The following is a 17,806-nucleotide window of genomic DNA, read 5'->3' as shown; positions in this document are numbered from 1 at the left end:
TGAGGACATAATGGGGGAAAACTTCCCAAACCTCATCAAGGACATAAATATACAAGTCAAAGAAGCCCAAAGAACTCCAAATAGAATAAATCCCAATAGGTCTTTCCCAAGGCACATACTAACCAGTCTGTTAAATGCTGAAGAGAAACAGAACATACTGAAAGCGGCAAGAGAAAAACAATCTACTAGATACAGGGGAAATCACATAAGACCAAGTTCAGATTACTTAACTAGCACCCTGGAAACAAGAAGGCAGTGGTATGATACATTCAACATCCTGAAAGAGAAAGACTTTCAGCCAAGAATTCTGTACCCAGTCAAATTGTCCTTCAAAACTGAGGGCCAGATTAAAGTTTACACAGAAAAAGAAGTCTTGAAAGAGTCTGTCAACAAGAGACCAGCCCTACAAGAAAAACTAAAAGGAGTTCTGTCGGCTGAAAAAAAAGAGACAGGAGAGGGAGGTCTGGAGTAAGGCACAGAATTGAAGAGTACCACAAAGGGTAACTGAAAGACTACAAAAAGAGGGAAAAGAATATACAGATCTAACAAATAAAATAAAAAAGATAAGATGGTGGATTCAAGAAACACCTTTTCAGTAATAACTCAGAACGTTAATGGACTAAACTTACCAATTAAAAGATACAGATAGGCAGAATGGATTAAGAAACATAATCCAGCTATATGCTGCTTACAAGAGACTCATCTTAGACACAAGCATACAAATGGATTGAAAGTGAAAGGATGGAAAAAGATTTTCCACGCAAATTGTAACCAAAAGAAAGCAGGAGTAGCTATACTAATATTGGACAAAATAGACTTTAAATGTAAAGACATCATAAGAGACAAAGAAGGACACTGCATACCAATTAAAGGGTCAATTCACCAAGAAGATATAACGATCATAAATGTTTATGCTCCCAATCAAGGAGCCCCAAAGTACATGGTCAAAGTACATGTACAAAGTACATGTACATGTACAAAGGTCACTGGCAAAACTGAAGGGAGCGACAGATGTTTCAACAATAGTAGAAGACTTCAATATACCACTCTCCTCTATAGATAGAACAACCAGACAGAAGATCAACAAGGAAATAGAGAAATTTGTGAATTAGACCTAAAAGATATATAGAGGTCATTGTACCCAAAGCACAAGGTTATACATTCTTCTCTAGTGCTCAATGGAACATTCTCCAGGATACATCATATGCTGGGGCACAAAACAGGTATTTATAAATTTAAAAACACTGAAATTATTCAAAGAACATTCTCTGATCAAAGTGGGATGAAGCTGGATCTCAAAAACCACCAAAGAACAAGAACATTCACAAATACATGGAGATTAAATAACACACTCTTAAACAACCAGTGGGTGAAAGAAGAAATTGCTAGAGAAATCAGTAGCTATCTGGAGATGAATGAAAATGAGAATACAACTTATCAGAACTTATGCAATGCGGCAAAGGCTGTGCTGAGATGAGAGGGAAATTTACTGCCCTAAATGCCTATTATTAAAAAACAGGAAAGAGCAAAAATCAAAGATTTAACAGCAAACTTGGAGGAACTTTAGAAAGAACAACAAACTAACCCTGAAGCAAACAGGAGAAGAGAAATAACAAAGATTAAAGCAGAGATAAATAAATGTGAGTAGAAAAGAACAAAAGAATCAATAAAACCAAAATTTGGCTCTTTGAGAAAATCAATAAAATTGATGGGCCACTAGCAAGATTAACAAAGAAAAAAAGAGAGACAATGCAAATAAAATCAGAAATGAGAAGTGGTGCATTACCACAGACCCTGAAGAAATAAAAGAAATTATAAGAGGATACTATGAACACTATATGCCAACAAACTAGACAACTTAGAGGAAATGGACAAATTCCGGGAGACATACAAACAAATTACACTGACTTAGGAAGAAATAGAAAATCTCAACAATCCAGTCACAAGTAAAGAGATTCAATCAGTCATCAAAATTCTTCCTACAAAGAAAACTCCAGGGCCAGATGGCTTCACAGGGGAACTTTAGCAAACATTCCAGAAAGAACTAACACCAATCTTGCTCAAAATCTTCCAAAAAATTGAGGAAAAAGGAACTCTACAAAACTCATTTTATTAAGCTAATATCATTTCAATACCAAAACTGGATAAAGATACTATAAGGAAAACTACAGGCCAATCTCCCTAATAAACATAGATGCAAAAATTCTCAATAAAATATTAGCAAATCGAATCCAACAGTACATCAAAAGAATCATACACCATGACCTAGTGGAGTTTCTACCACGAATGCAAGGATGGTTTAACACAAGAAAATCAATTACTGTAATACAGCACAATTAACAAATCGAAAGGGAAAAATCACAAGATCATCTCAATTGATGCTGAAAAGGCATTCAATAAAATTCAGGATCCTTTTCTGATAAAAACACTCCAAAAGATAGGAATCAAAGGTAATTACCTCAATACGATAAAGGGAATATATGAAAAACCAATAGCCAGCATTGTACTCAATGGAGAGAGACTGAAAGCCTTCCCGCTAAGATCAGGTACAAGACAACGATGCCCACTGTCACCAGTATTATTCAACATTGTGCTAGAAGTTCTAGCCAGAGCATTCAGTCAGGGCAAAGAAATAAAAAGTATCCAAACTGGAAAGAAAGAAGTAAAACTCTCATTATTTGCAGATGATATGATACTATACTTGGAAGATCCTGAAAAATCTACAGCAAAGTTACTTGAGCCAATCAACAAATTCAGCAAGGTGACAGGATATATAATGAGTGTGCAAAAATCAGTAACATTTCAATACACAAGCAATGATCTAGCTGCAAAGTCAGTTAAGGAAAAAATTTCCTTCAAAATAGCAACTAAAAGAATCAAATACTTAGGAATGAACTTAACTAGGGAGGACTTGTACAAAGAAAACTACAATAACATTGCTAAAAGAAATCAAAGGAGATCTACAAAGGTGGAAAGACATTCCCTGCTCATGGAGAGGAAGGCTAAATATAGTTAAAATGTCAGTTCTCCCCAAATTAATCTACAGATTCAACACAGTACCAATCATAATTCCAACAACCTACTTTGAAGATTTGGAAAAGCTAACTAACAAATTCATCTGGAACGGAAAGAGACCCCGAATAGCTAAAAGCATCCTAAAAAAGAAGAATGAGGTGGGAGGACTAACACTCTCTGACTTTAAAACCTATTATAAAGCCACAGTGGTCAAAACAGCATGATACTAGTACAAAGATAGAAGCACTGACCGATGGAAGCAAACTGAGAGTGCAAAAATAGACCCCAAATCTATGGTCAAGTGATTTTTGACAAGGCCCCCAAATCCTCTGAACTGGGCCCAAATAGTTTTTTCAATAATTGGGCATGGAAGAGCTGGATATCAATAGCCAAAGAATGAAAGAGGGCCCCTACCTTATACCCTACACAAAAACTAACTCAAAGTGGATCAAACACCTAAATATAAGAACTAGCACCATAAAGCTTCTAGAAGAAAAGACCTACTAATAGGAGGTAGCTTCCTAAACTTTACACCCAAAGCATAGGCAACAAAAGAAAAAACAGATAAATGGGAACTCCTCAAATTCAAATGCTTCTGCACCTCAAAGACTTTGTCAAAAAGATGAAGAGACAGCCAATTCAATGGGGTGAAATATTTGGAAATCACATATCAGACAAAGGTTTGATTTCCTGTATATACAAAGAAATCATACAACTCAACAAGAAAAGAACACCCCAATCATAAAATGGGCTAAAGATATGAACAGGCATTTTTCTAAAGAGCAAATAAATACAGATGGCTCTAAAGTACATGAAGAGATGTTCATTTTCACTGCCTCTAAGGGAAACACAGATCAAAACTACAATGAAATACCACCTCTCACCTATAAGAATGGCTGCTATTAAACAAAAAGAAACTATAAATGTTAGACAAATTGGGACACTTATGCACTACTGGTGGGAATGTATAATGGTGCAGCCACTCTGGAAGACTGTTTGGTGGTTCCTTAGGAAACTAAGTATCAAGCTGCCCAATGACCCAGCAATAGCACTACTTGGTATAAACCCAGAAGAGCTGAAAGCAACCACCCAGACATTTGCACTTCTATGTTCACAGCGTCATTCACAATCGCCAAAAGATGGAAACGAACCAAATGCCCATCAACAGACAAAAGGATCAACAAAATGTGGTATATACATACGATGGAATTATTATACAGCAGTAAGACAAAATGACGTCTTGAAGCACATGATAAGATGTATGAGCCTTGAGGACATAACGCTGAGTGAAATTAGCCAGACACAAAAGGATAGATACTGTATGATTCCACTTTTATGATTAGCATAAAGGTATAATCAGAGGCTAATAATACAGAATACAGGGGACTTAGAGATAGACAGAAGATAGAGATGGGGGAACTGTTAGCTAATGAGTTTGAACTCCAATAAAGGAGTAGACAGGAACAAAGGTGATCCTCTAGTGGGTCTGGAAGTTTATTACCATACTGAAGAGGAAAGAGATTGAAAGGGGTTCACGTCCCACTAGAAATATGAATAAGTTCTTGTAAGAATTACTTCAAAGATATGATTCTTGTATAAAGAGTATTTAAGTCCAGGGTACAGGGGGAAAACTGCTATCGCATGTTATGAGCTATGTTCAAAAGAAAACCATCAGCACTACCACAGCAACAGCAGAGAAATAAAGGGGTGAGGGACAAGAACTAAGAGGAGGTTTAGATTTCTTATTTGGCAAGGGTGTGTTCACTGGTTTTCCATCTCTTGGGAACAATGAAATTATCTAAAATTGAGAATGCGGATGGATGGGGACTTGGGGTCTTCTACATGATGCCCAATGAATGCAGGTGGATGGATGCACTGACGGAGAAGTAGACTGGTGAACAATGGTGTATACTTATGAACGAAGGTTGTGCTGCTACAAAAAGGAACATCAGGCATGCAACGATGTGAATGAACACGTGGGCCATTTGGTGAGACAAAATAAGTCAGAAACAAAAAAGCAGCAATGGTATGTTCGCCTTTAGAAAATGCTTATAAGAAAACAGGGACCTAGACTATATGTAAGCTTTTAGAGTACACACATTTAGTCTGGAGTGGTGATTATTATTTCTGGATTTTGAGAGGCTGTTTTATACATATAACCTGGTATTTAGAGATAAGAATGAAGCCGAACAGGTTGGGGTTAAAGTAATTCAGAACACAGGGGTAAGGAAAACAGTGTCTGTATTTTAGAACCACACATACCAATGAAAGAAAGGTTTCTTTGATCTGGAACTGAAATTTTCTATAATGCATAATCTAATTCAACCTATCTGTATTTGAACATTTGAACAACTGAAACACAGGAAGTCCAGAATAAGAAAGAGGTCCTTTAATCCTGTATGATTATTGTAATACCTGGAAATAATCTAGAGTATATTAAGCAGATAATCAAAAATTATTGGCAAAGTCCCCTGAGGGAGGTGAGAAAGAATATAGAAGTATTAAACTGTACCTTCAGGGAATCCCCTGATACTGGGTCAAACTTCAGGGACACCCAAATCAATAGGCCATGCCGCCATGCCCTCAACCATCAGGCTTACTCTTGTGAAGCTTATGTAGGTAGTGGAGAAGCTTAGACTACCTAGGCATGCCTAACAGTTATTTCTGGAGGACCTCCGTTGTTGCTCAGATGTGGCCTCAGTCTTTCTAAGCCCAACTCTGCAAATAAAATCACTGCCCTTTCCCCTACACGGGGACATGACATCCAGGGGTGAAAGTCTCCCTGGCGACATGAGAGATGACTCCCAGGGATGAATCCAGACCTGGCACTATAGTATCAACAATTACACTCTGACCAAAAGTGGGAAAAGAAATATAATTAATAAAATACTAGTGGCAGAGAGAGTTCAAATAGAGTCGAGAGGCTACTCTGGAGGGTTGCTCTTATGCAAGTTTCCTTTAGTTTTGCTACCTATCATAACCAGTGAACTCCCAACCAGGACCATTCCAGCCAATCCTAAAGAACACCTAGGGCAATATATTAGATTCCACAAGGGTTCCAGGCACTAGAATAACTTTCCAGAAACCTATAACCTCCAGATGGGTCCTGATAAATCCTGAAACTTAGCCCGGCCTCTCCAGAACAGCAGATATTTCCATCTTCCTACCCCATATTAGTGACAGACCCTTCCAACATCAAAAATTTAGAATTGCCATAGCCCAAACACACCCAAAGAGAGGTACAGAAAGATCAAAGGTAATGGTGGAATTATACATAGAAGATAGGACTTAACAAATGAATATGAATTCGGAATCATTAAAAGAGATTCGGTATCTCTTTTAATCTCCAGTATTTTAGGGTAGCTAGAAAAAAAAAGCTAAAATTGTGAAATTGTAACACATGTCAAACTCTGAAATACGTTCTACAACTAATGTGGTGCTGTGCTTTGGAAGCTATAGCTTTTTTGTAGGTATGTTATTCTTCACGGAAAAAGAAAGAAAAAAAAAAGTCAATTGTGATGATAAAAAAGTATTTCAGCCCTCTAGCCTCCTATATTCTGGAGCAGCTAGAAGGAAAAATATGAGAGGATTGCATGGTGGCCCATGACAAACTCTGGGACCTGTCCTGTAACCACTTGCTGAAGAGTGCTTTGAAAACTATTGTTTTATTTCTTTGCTTTGCATATATGTTATACTATACAATAAAAAAAGTTAAAAAAAAAAGAAAGAAAGAAAGAAAGAAAGAAAGATGGGGAGGACATACTAGAAATTACAGGAATATTTTCCAGAACTAAAGAAGACAGAGGACAAATCCTTGAACACTGGGCAGAATGAATAAAAAAAGTCTGTGTTTAGATCCACCACAGTGAAGGCGCAACATAACAGAGAAAACAAAGTTTCTAGAGGATAAATTTGAATGGCCTACGAAAGAAGAAGGTCTGATAGGATGGTCTGACGTCAAACTCCTTTTCATGATGACAGTGTAATCTTAATACCTGAACCAGGTATTAAGGTTACATATGATTACATAACAATAGGATGGAAAATGAAAAGTAGGTGCCAAAATCTAAATAACTATAGATGTAAAAATAAAAAATCCTAAACAAAAAAGCATCAAACAGATTCAATAATATATAAAAGAGTTGGATGGTTGGGAACATGGATGTTCCTTTTATTATTCTTTAACTGTACATATATATATTTATGTAGTTTTATCTATTTTTAAAGTTTAAAAATTTCAGTATAAAACAAATATAAAGAAGAAAATTAACATTACCTACAATCTCAATACCCAAATAAAAACAATGTTAATACTGTGGAGTATGTTTTTGCAGTGTTTTTCCCTAGACATGTATTTTTATCTGTATATATCTGTAATCATCTTGTACATATGGATATCTTTCCTGAAAAAAAATTTCTGTATTAAGAATATAACTACATATAAAAAAAAATTAAAAAAAGATTCCTCCCCTGGTCTAGGTCAAAAGTGGCATATGCTCTTTTATAACCTTCCTTCGCTTTACAGGAGTATTTTCTCATGTCATTATTGCTCAGAACATGATTTTTTTTTTTTTTTTTTTTTTTAAAGAAAGACAGAGAGAAGGAAGGAAGGATAGAAGGGAGGAAGAAAGGGAAACATCTTTAAACATTTTCTTGTTTTATTATATATTTTGTTTGTTTGTTTGTTTTTTACATGGGCTGGGGCCGGGAATCGAACCGGGGTCCTCCGGCATGGCAGGCAAGCACTCTTGCCCGCTGAGCCACCGCGGCCCGCCCAGAACATGATTTTTAATGAGAGTAATTATGATAGCACATAACTACCATAATTTAATCTGATTCCCTTTTGTCAGATATTTAGGATATTTTTAATTACTCACAGTTAATGCGGTGATGAACACCATTTTGCTATCTGTAAGTTCAGAAACGGAATTTATACTACTTGAATAAACAATTACTTAAAAAAAAAAAACCCGGGCAATATATAAGATTATACAAAGGTTCCAGGCACTAGGGTAACTTTCCAGAAACCTACAACCTCCAGATGGGTCCCCAGACTACAGAAGTCCTGAAACTCAGAGAGGCCAACCTCTTTAGAACATCAACAAGTTCCATCCCACTATCCCATATGATCGACAGTCCCTTCCAACATGAAAAAGTTAGAATGGGCGTAGTCCAAATCCTCCTAAAGAGTGGGAGAACGATCAAAGGAGATGGTGGAGTTTTACAGGGAAGGTAGGGTTTAACAAATGAGTATGATTGCTGAATCATTAAATTGATGATCCTTTTAGTCTTCAGTGTCTTGGAGCAGCTTGTAGTTAAAAACCTAAAATTGTGGAATTGTAACCTATACCTAACTCTGAAATCTGTTCTACAACTAATTGTTGTGATGTGTTTTGAAATTTACTGCTTTTTCGTATATATGTTATATTTCACAAAAAAAGTCATGTGATGATAAATGCACAGCTATATGATGATATTGTAAACCACTGATTGTACACTTTGGATAACTACATGGTATGTGAATATATTTTATATATCAATTAAAAATGCTGAAAAAATAAAAAAATAAAAAAATAAAAAACCCACAAAAAAACAAAAAACACAAGCCCTAACCTAATTGCACTAGGTAAGTTCGAGAAAAGCAAAGATTCTTATGACAAGGAAAAACTATCAGAGCCTGGTCTTAAGATAACCTACCTGCTGCCTCCTCGTTGTTTGGATCAGCGGACATGCCTAATCGTTCCTTCAGAGACTTAGAAACTTGAACTGTAAAAAAGAAAGAACTTTAAAAACTAAAAGTTGGATTGAGGACTTTTTATATATCAAAAACATTTTTCAAAATTCACAAATTAAGCTTATACTTTTCTCCTAATGGGGGAAAAAAAACAACTTTGGGGAAATAATTTTATTACAGTACAACCTTCTAAAATCTTACTGGTATCAAAAGGTTTTTACCCCCTAAATCTCTTTGAAGCATGCTCTTTAGTTATGGGAATCTTCAAAATGATTGAAAGGCAATGAGGAAAGGAAGCAGGGGGACTGGAATTTGGCTGCAAAGTAAAAAGTAACCTCTGTTTTCTCTGAGAACACCAGAAAGCCCCAAGACAAGAACACCTATACTCATCATAACTTCTTGGGAAAAGTGAAAGAAGTATCTAAACTAGTTATTTTCAACAAAAATTAAAACTAAAAAACAATGAGAAAGAAAAAAAATCTATTCTTTTAAAAGTAAATAACTCCAATATTTAACTGCAAAATCCAACCCTTGACTCCTTTCTCTCAACTATAAAAAATTTTAACTCCTAAATATCTCTCGATTAGTCCACATGCTCTCTATACCTACTTCTAGAACAAAATCTATGCCATTAATTTATCTTGTCTGGATTATTTTGTCAGCTTTCTAACTCATATCCCCTTCTAATTTTTCTCCATATTGCAAGTAGGGAGATAGTTCTAAAAGGCATATATCTAACCTGTTGATCCCTGTTCATAATTTCTCAATGGTTTGCTAAACTCTTAACATGGCTTAAAAGGGTCTACAGGATCGGGTCTCTTCTTTCCTCTCCAACTGATCCTAATTCTTGACTATAATTCTATATTTGAGCCATACTCAGATCCTTGAACACATCATGCTTTCTCATCTCTGAGCCTTTGCACATGTTGTTCTCTATGCCTGCAACACAACCCCTGGTCATCAAACTTCATCTGGTTATTTCCTAACTCCTGTTTCAAGTTTAAGCTTTATCATCACTTCCTCTGACAGGTGGCAAGATTAGGTATGCTTCCTATGAGCTCCCATAGCATTGTGTACTACTTCAATGACAGAATTTATCAAAATATTTATAATTATTTCCTTCTCTCATGACACTGAAAACTCCTGAGGGGTGTGGTGTTTATTTTGTTCAATGGGATATAGCTAGAATCTAGCAGAGTAAGCAACCCATGTTTACTGAAAGAACAATAAAACAGACACTAGAAGAAGATAATACAATTTACCTGAATAAAAGAATTACAGACCATATCTGTTAACATTACATTAAACAACTGTTGTGATGTGTACACACAAACACACACACACACACACATCTGTCAGAAAAAAGGTACCTTTCTTTAGTGTTTTGTCAGTGTTAGTTTCTGAAGCTTCAACTTTCTTTCCTAGCCTCTGTGCAAGGCTACGCTTTAATGGAGGCTCACTTTCACCACCTACAAATGGAGTACTAGGTTAAGAGTTCAATCTTCAGCAAGGTCAAGAAATACAAGCAAAAACAGACAATATAAAATAATTCTGTATTTATATGATATCTACTTTAACTAGCTTCCTTAGAACTCAATGTCAGAGAAGGAATAAAAATATTCCAGAAAGAAGAGTAAGGGACAAAAGATTTGAATGCACAAATCAGCATTTACCAAATGATCTACTAAAACTAAAAATGAAGAATCATAAACTCTGGTTGAAGTTCAGAATTAGGAATATGTGAAAAATCTTCATGTACAAAAAAATTTTAACTGGCCAATTGCCGAATTCTAGGTAAATTCATGTTAAAAGCATCTGAGATGATTAGGAGGACAGAAAAAGAATTCCAAAATCCTAAGTCTTCTTGTGATATGAAGACTCTAAAGGCCAAACAGCCTCTCTCTTCAATTTAAGATAAGAAACCTAGGGTTTCTTTCAGAGATTTCATAATTTATTCACGTTCCTGTCTAGTTATTGATGGAGCCAAGACCTAAATCCAGGTTTATCGTATTATACTGTTTGATTCAAGTTGTTTAAATGTCACAAATTTTTAAAAACTGTTTTTCCACTTGTTTGATGGAAGAGATATTCAAGTTTTTAATTTTAACCTGATCCACAAACTTTACATGTACGCTGACATCAACATAGCTTTATTCTTGTATACTTTTTAAAATTAAACTTTCTAGATCAGTTTTATCAAACCTGGAAGTCTCAATTTTTGGAGCTGTGGCATGGCTTGTGCTCTAAATACACGCTGAGATAATCAAACACTGTTTTTAAAATCTAGAACTTATAAAAGATCTGGTAAGGTTGTTTTGTGAAACACAGAAGAGATTTCTAAAGATTGCTCAATTCTATATTTTCTAAACTCTCTGTTTGGAAATGGCCAGATAATCTATAATATGTTCAAGTGAATAGAACTTGGAGCAAGTTACTTAAACCTTTCCAAGTCTGAATTCAAGGCACAAGATATTTACTGGCTATTCATTAAATGCCAGGAATTGCGACTCAATTTTCTCATGGCCACTGAGAATTAAATGAAAATTTATATAAGGCACTTTTATAGATACCTACATTTCATTCATAGGCATAGTTTAATCATTAAAAGTTTTTTATAAGTTTATTACAAAAGTCAATAACTGCATAATGTTGTCAAAGACAGTCAACATTTTTTGACTGTCTGAAAACTTGAAATATAAGTTCAGAACAGTTTATCAAGCAGTGAACGTAGCATCTAAGATAAAGATAGGTTTCATTTTTGCAAGTACACTTCAAACGAGTACGAAGAAACCCCGAGGTCAGAAAAGATTTTCAAAATACTTCTTTTGAAACTGACACAATAAAGTTAAGTATATAAACATTCAGTAATAAGATGGTAAAGTACTTTCCTAAATATAAAACAGGGCCAATAAATCCAGGGATCCAAATTATGTTTTAACTGGATTCTTTCTTCCCTCTAAAACACTCAAACTTCAATTTGTCCAAAGAAACAGAGGCATTAAAAAAAAAAACCTATTGCCTATTAAAAAGTTGTCCGTAATCTAATTAAACTAACAATTGAATACCTACAACTTCAAAGAAAAGGGTATGAACACATTTTCAAAAAACGATGAAGCTTAATAAGTGCTTAGTCAAGAATACAGAGGGACTGACAAACTAATGTTGAGAACAGATTTGCATGAGGAGAATTTCGGAGAAGTTACCATGTTCATGCACAAACAAGCAAAAAGAAAAGGATATGTACAAAACATCTCACCTACTGAAAATTTTCGTTTCCCCAGTCTCTCTGTGAGACTCAATCTAACCAAAGGTTCTTCTCCTGAAATGGGAAAAAGAGAATTTCTCCACATTAGCCAATACTTCTCTATTAAGTAATAACTAATGAGAACAAAATATATTCTGATATTACTATGAGCCCATCCAGAAAGTCTCTTAAAAATCAAATCTCAGGGCAGTGCAATGGTGGCTGAGTGGCAAGAATTCTCACCTGCCGAACTGGAAACCCGGGTTCGATTCCCGGTGCCTGTCCATGCAAAAAAAAAAAAACAAATCTCAGTCCTAAGGATGTAAGACTCTTGCATTAATAAAAAAAAATAAAATTAATTTTATTAATAAAAATTATTTATTAATAAACAGCCAAATGCACAGCCCAAAGCGAAGAAACAACACAGTCCTCATTATTTACAGTAGTCAAGGATGACACACTGTATTCTAACCAACTTGAGTCCAAGCATTCTTTCCTAGTGCACTCTGATATGTTAAATGAAATCTTCCAATGCTTTCTCTACTATTTAACTTTCCTTGATCAGCCCAGCAAGAAGATCTCTTTCTTCTGATTCTTTGATGTTTGCAAAAACATTTAAATGTATCTGCATACTAGAGTTATTTGTGTCACATTCCTTACTAAGATTAAAACTATTAAGGGTAAAAATTTTTGCATTTTTCATTAACTCAAGGGATTTACTACAGTTCTTTACCCACAATGGGAAGTCAATAAATTTGGTGAATGAATACAAATAGATGGGAAATGTAAAAGTTAAATATATATTAAAACGCAAGGGCTGCTTGAATAAGAATTTCAACCTTTTAAATAGCAAAGAGACAAATGCACTGACATTTCTTTCATTCTTGTATCTGATCAACACGCTAAAAAATCTATCTGCAAATCCATTACAGGTAGAAATCTCCAAGGATTTTGTTTGGTTTTATAAATGTAGTAGCTTGACAATTCTAAGACCTAACTATACCTCACCTTGTTTGCTGGACAGAGTTACTGTCCTCACCACAGTCCGGACATTCTCTTTTTCAGGACCTGGAATGGGTTCAGGTTGGAGCAAAAGGCTGGAAACTCCAGAAGCACCTTCTGAATAAAGCACATCAAAGAACAGCAAATTATTTACGGAAAACAGCAAAGCTATCACATGACAAGAAATCTTGTTTTTGTTCCAGTAGAGTCCAATATAAACTGTCCAGTGACCATAAAAAATAAGCAGTATTTCTACTGCCTAGTGACACAGGGTGGTGGGGCAAGGAGACAAGACACCCTATTTCTTATTGGCCCTGGGCACAAACTGAAAATAATATACAAACTGTTGTTTAAATACTGCAAAATTAACTTCAGAAGTAAACTTGATGTCAGCTATGTCAAGTCCACCTTTTCTATCTCAATTTAATCACCTGCAGAACATAAAGCCAAGAATCCTTTAGAAAAAAGGTACAATAAGAGGGTTCGTAGAACCTACCATTGTTTCTAAATTCATTTCATACTACATCTACAATTTTTAGAGTTTGAAGTATAGGTCAACCAGACCAAGGCAAACTCCAGAAGAAAGTTCTGGGAGCCCTTGAGGAAATACTCTTCTACTATAAAATGAAGTTTTCCCTCTCTTAATATGGTTCTTATGTGCTAGTCTTCAGAGTTCTATTTCTCAAGATAAACAGGTTCCTTCAAATTCTTTATTACATATGCCTAGCTCTTTAAGCAGTAGGGACTGAAACACAGGTGCAATGAATTCTAAAAGGACCCACGACTTGAAGTCTGTGTTTTATTTTAAACAAGACAGAAATAAAAATCTATTTGCTTCCTAAAGAGAGAGATGGAAAGATAAGAGGTGATAATGGAGTTTATACAGTGAAGATAGGAGTTAACAAATGAATACGAATGCTGAATCATTAAACTGATCTCTTTTAGTTTTCAGTATTTTGGAGCAGCTAGAAGTGAAAACCTAACCCATGTCAAACTCTGAAATCTGTTCTACAACTAATTGTGGTGCTGTGCTTTGAAATTTATTGCTTTTTTGTATATATGTTATTTTTCACGAAAAAAAGCCAATCGTGATAATAAAAAAATATTTAAGCCTTCCAGCCTCCTATATTTTAGAGCAGCGAGAAGGAAAAAAAATCTGAAAGGATGATATGGTAGCCCATGACAAACTCTGGGATCTGTCCTATAACTACTTGTTGAAGAGTGCTTTGAAAACAATTGCTTTTTTATTCCTTTGCTTTGTATATATGTTACACTATACAAAAAAAAAAAAGAGGAAAAACAAATCTATTTTGTTTATTTTGGCTGCTGCTTCCAGAACTGTCTTTCTCTCAAACATACATTCATGTCAAAACTCCTAATGACTTACCACTTTGCTTCTTGGATTTTTCCTTCATTTTCTTTGATTTGATTTCCTCAAGTGTTTTTATTCCAAAATTCAAACATTCACCTGAGAAACCCAAATAGCAACCACATGAGGAAGGGGCAGCATACGGAAAGGGAAAAGAAAGATAATAATGGTGAACTTTATTCCAAAGGCAGTTAAAATAATTTGGATATATTCAATAGTGTGTACGATTTATGAGCAGGGCCAGCACCAATGGCCTCCTCTTACCTTGCTTTAAATTGACCCCAGGTTTCCGTGCAGAAGCCACTCTTAATCCATTATGAAGTTCGGGAGTTGGTTGTAAGGTAGGTATTTTCATTTCATCACCTTCCTCAGAAAATTGATCTAAATATCAACATTTAAGGTAAATTTACAATAAAAAACAGGGCTAAAGCGTTAATCCTGATCTGTCCAATTCACTAAGTGGCCTTTGCCTTCAAGAGAGAGCTAAAACTTACCATCATCATCTTCATCATCATCTGCAGCATTGATTACAACTGGTGGATGTGTGGGGCTAGGAACATTTTCCGAACTTTCTACTTTCATAACACTCCGCAGCTGGGGGGAGGGATTAGACTGGACAGACAATTTGTTCTGTTGAACTGTGAGCTGGCAACTAGCCTTCACTTCTTCTTCTGGTGACTCAGGCACAGTGGGCAACACAGCTAAACACAAAATCAGGAGTAAGTTAAAAATAGAAGATATAATTCTAATTCATTAAAATTCCCTATCCTCCTAGATAAGTTGCGTATATTTTTCCTTCTGAGCATTTATGTCTTTTTACCTAATTCTCCCAATTAGATTCTAAACTTCCACAGGGGGAAAATATGCCTTATAGCCAATAACTCTTCCTTATACATAAACATACTCAAAACAACTATTGATAGATTGAACAGGAGGCTAGCCACATGGTCAGTGCTGCAGATTCTCGATATTTAATATTCAAGTTCTAGGTTTTCTGTTCAGCAAAGAGGCACTTTTAAGATATAGTAGATAACAATTAAATCAAACCAGAAAGAAGCCCTTTTTTTTTCTCAGAGATGAAAAGCTGTAGATGTTTTTAATCACATAAAAGATTTCATTTTTAAATGGCTAACAATTATATGAGGAAATTCTTTAAAGGGAGTTTTGGAAATAATTTGAAGTCTACACAGCTTAATGTTACAGGATCAGGCCATTCCCTCTCTTGACCCCATTAGCATTTATTTACAATTTGTATCACAAAAAAATACTAGCTTTTGTTAAGTGTAAGTCCTATTTTAGATTATGGACTAGAGCAGGGCTGGCAAGTCTTTTTATTTAAAGAGCCATATACTAAATATTTTAGGCTCTGCAGGGCATAAGGTCTCTGTCTCCACTATTCAACTGTGCAGTTGTAGTATAAAGTTGACTACAGAAAGTATGTAAATGAATGAGCATGAAAACAGGCAAAGACCAGATTTGGAGACCATTTTGGCCTAGAGAAGCAGGTTTCTTTTGAAAGACTTAATGTGTCAGATAAGAAAATGGGAAATGAAATATGCCAAAGTAATCTAAGCTGTCATGCCAAGAAACATTTGTGAGGCAGTATGGTTTTTGGGAAAATAAAGTTTTAATTATGGTTTTCCCATTTATTGTCTGTATGAACATGTATAATTCATTTAACCTTAATAAAGTTTAGTTCCTTTATCTGTAAACTAGAAATATTACCACTCTCAGACTGAAAAAGAGAATGCATATAAAGTGCTCTGTAAGAGTGTACAGTGTTCATTAAATAGTACCTATTCTTTTTTTTTTTAATTTATTTATTAATTAAAAAAATAAGAAACAAAATGAAACATATATAATCGGTAATTCACAATATCATCACCTAGTTGCATATTCATCATTTCTTAGAACATTTGCATTAATTCAGAAAAAGAAACAAAAAGACAATAGAAAAAGAAATGAAACGAACACAGGAAAGAAAAAAAAAAGATTATACCTATCATACCCCTTACCCCTTGCCTTCATTGATCACTAGCATTTCAAACTGAATTTATTTTAACATTTCTTCCCCCTATTATTTATTTTTATTCCATATATTCCACTTGTCTGTTGACAAGGTAGATAAAAGGAGCATCAGACACAAGGTTTTCACAATCACACAGTCACATTGTTACAGCTGTATCATTGTTCAATCATCCTCAAGAAACATGGCTACTGGAACACAGCTCTACATTTTCAGGCAGTTCCCTCCAGCCTCTCCATTACATCTTGAATAACAAGATGATATCTACTTGATGCATAAGAATAACCTCCAGGATAACCTCTGGACTCTGTTTGGAATCTCTCAGCCATTGACACTTTGTCTCATTTCCCTCTCCCCCCCCCCCTTTTTTTTATTAATTAACGGAAAAAAAGAAATTAACCCAACATTTAGAAATCATACCATTCTACATATGCAATCACCTATTCTTTTAAAAGTAAAAATGGATCTTACTTTTGCTTGGAGGTAGGAAGAGGCCATCAACATAACGTCCTCTGTTGTGATGGAAAGCACAATTTAATTTTTGACATCCCACTGGCTGATTTTCCCAATAACAAGGAATCTCACTGCGTTTTTTCTGTAGGAGGGAAAAACACACTTTTCAAATAAAAAATGAAGTGAGACATTTATTAATTGGGTAAATTTGCTTTTTGGACAAAGTGTGCTTTAAGGTTCACAAACCCAAAGCATGTGAGAAGATTCTGCAATGAGGAAGAGGGTTTCTGAAAGCGATATATATTAGACATGATGGAGAGATGAAGGCAGCAGGGGAGTAGTAGCTTGCTGTCCATTCATCCTTGCCCTCATCATGGAGGCACTAAATGCCTATGATTAATTTAGGGAAGCAAGATAATACAGTAGTGTGAATCTCTATTATGTTATTTATTGGCCATGTAACCTTGGACAAATAATGTGTCTAAGCCTCACTTTACTCAACATAATAGTAAGTTATCTAATCAGTTTCTTATTTGGATTAAATGAAATAATGCACATGAAAAACAGCAGTTTTTATTTGAAATTGAGAGTTCAAGGCTTCGAGAAAAATTTTCCTATTAGTGACTTCTCAAAGTAACACACAAAGGACAGCATTTATCCTTTCCAAACAACTTTTCTCTTATGACGGAAAACAAGAAAAAGAAGAAAATCTGCATACCTAGGGATAAACATCTGGATTGAGCTACGTGTCCACCAGAAATACATAACCTTAGTTCTCAAAAAAAAACCCACATAGAAAGTGTTCAAAGAAAGAAGCCAGAAACAAAACAGTGCATCCTGTATGACTCAACTTTGTAAACATTCTTGAAGCTGTCCAATTATGATTTGTGTACTTCTCTATATACTTATTTTCAAACGTATATAGCTCAATTTTTAAAAAATCTAATAGGCATTTTTGAAAAG

At 35.1% G+C, this 17,806-nt stretch overlaps 1 protein-coding gene across 2 annotated transcripts in view; it reads right to left on the bottom strand.

The window, feature by feature from the left end:
- The window catches only part of ZC3H11A (zinc finger CCCH-type containing 11A), a 67,492-nt gene that overhangs the window by 16,041 nt on the left and 33,645 nt on the right, over window positions 1-17,806 (bottom strand). Inside the window, exons 4-12 of one of the 2 annotated variants that reach the window (XM_077157475.1) lie at window positions 16,862-16,985; window positions 14,859-15,065; window positions 14,629-14,745; window positions 14,383-14,463; window positions 13,002-13,112; window positions 12,237-12,272; window positions 12,006-12,068; window positions 10,120-10,218; window positions 8,713-8,781 (exon numbers count right to left, since the gene is read on the bottom strand). In XM_077157475.1, coding sequence (XP_077013590.1) covers window positions 8,713-8,781; window positions 10,120-10,218; window positions 12,006-12,068; window positions 12,237-12,272; window positions 13,002-13,112; window positions 14,383-14,463; window positions 14,629-14,745; window positions 14,859-15,065; window positions 16,862-16,985 — 907 coding nt within the window. The remainder of the gene's footprint in view (window positions 1-8,712; window positions 8,782-10,119; window positions 10,219-12,005; window positions 12,069-12,236; window positions 12,273-13,001; window positions 13,113-14,382; window positions 14,464-14,628; window positions 14,746-14,858; window positions 15,066-16,861; window positions 16,986-17,806) is intronic. The other variant, XM_077157476.1, reaches the window with a different exon arrangement.

The sequence above is a fragment of the Tamandua tetradactyla genome, chromosome 4 (genome assembly GCF_023851605.1).
Source record: "Tamandua tetradactyla isolate mTamTet1 chromosome 4, mTamTet1.pri, whole genome shotgun sequence".
Classification (NCBI taxonomy): domain Eukaryota; kingdom Metazoa; phylum Chordata; class Mammalia; order Pilosa; family Myrmecophagidae; genus Tamandua; species Tamandua tetradactyla.
This window is presented reverse-complemented; position numbering and strand designations above follow the sequence as displayed.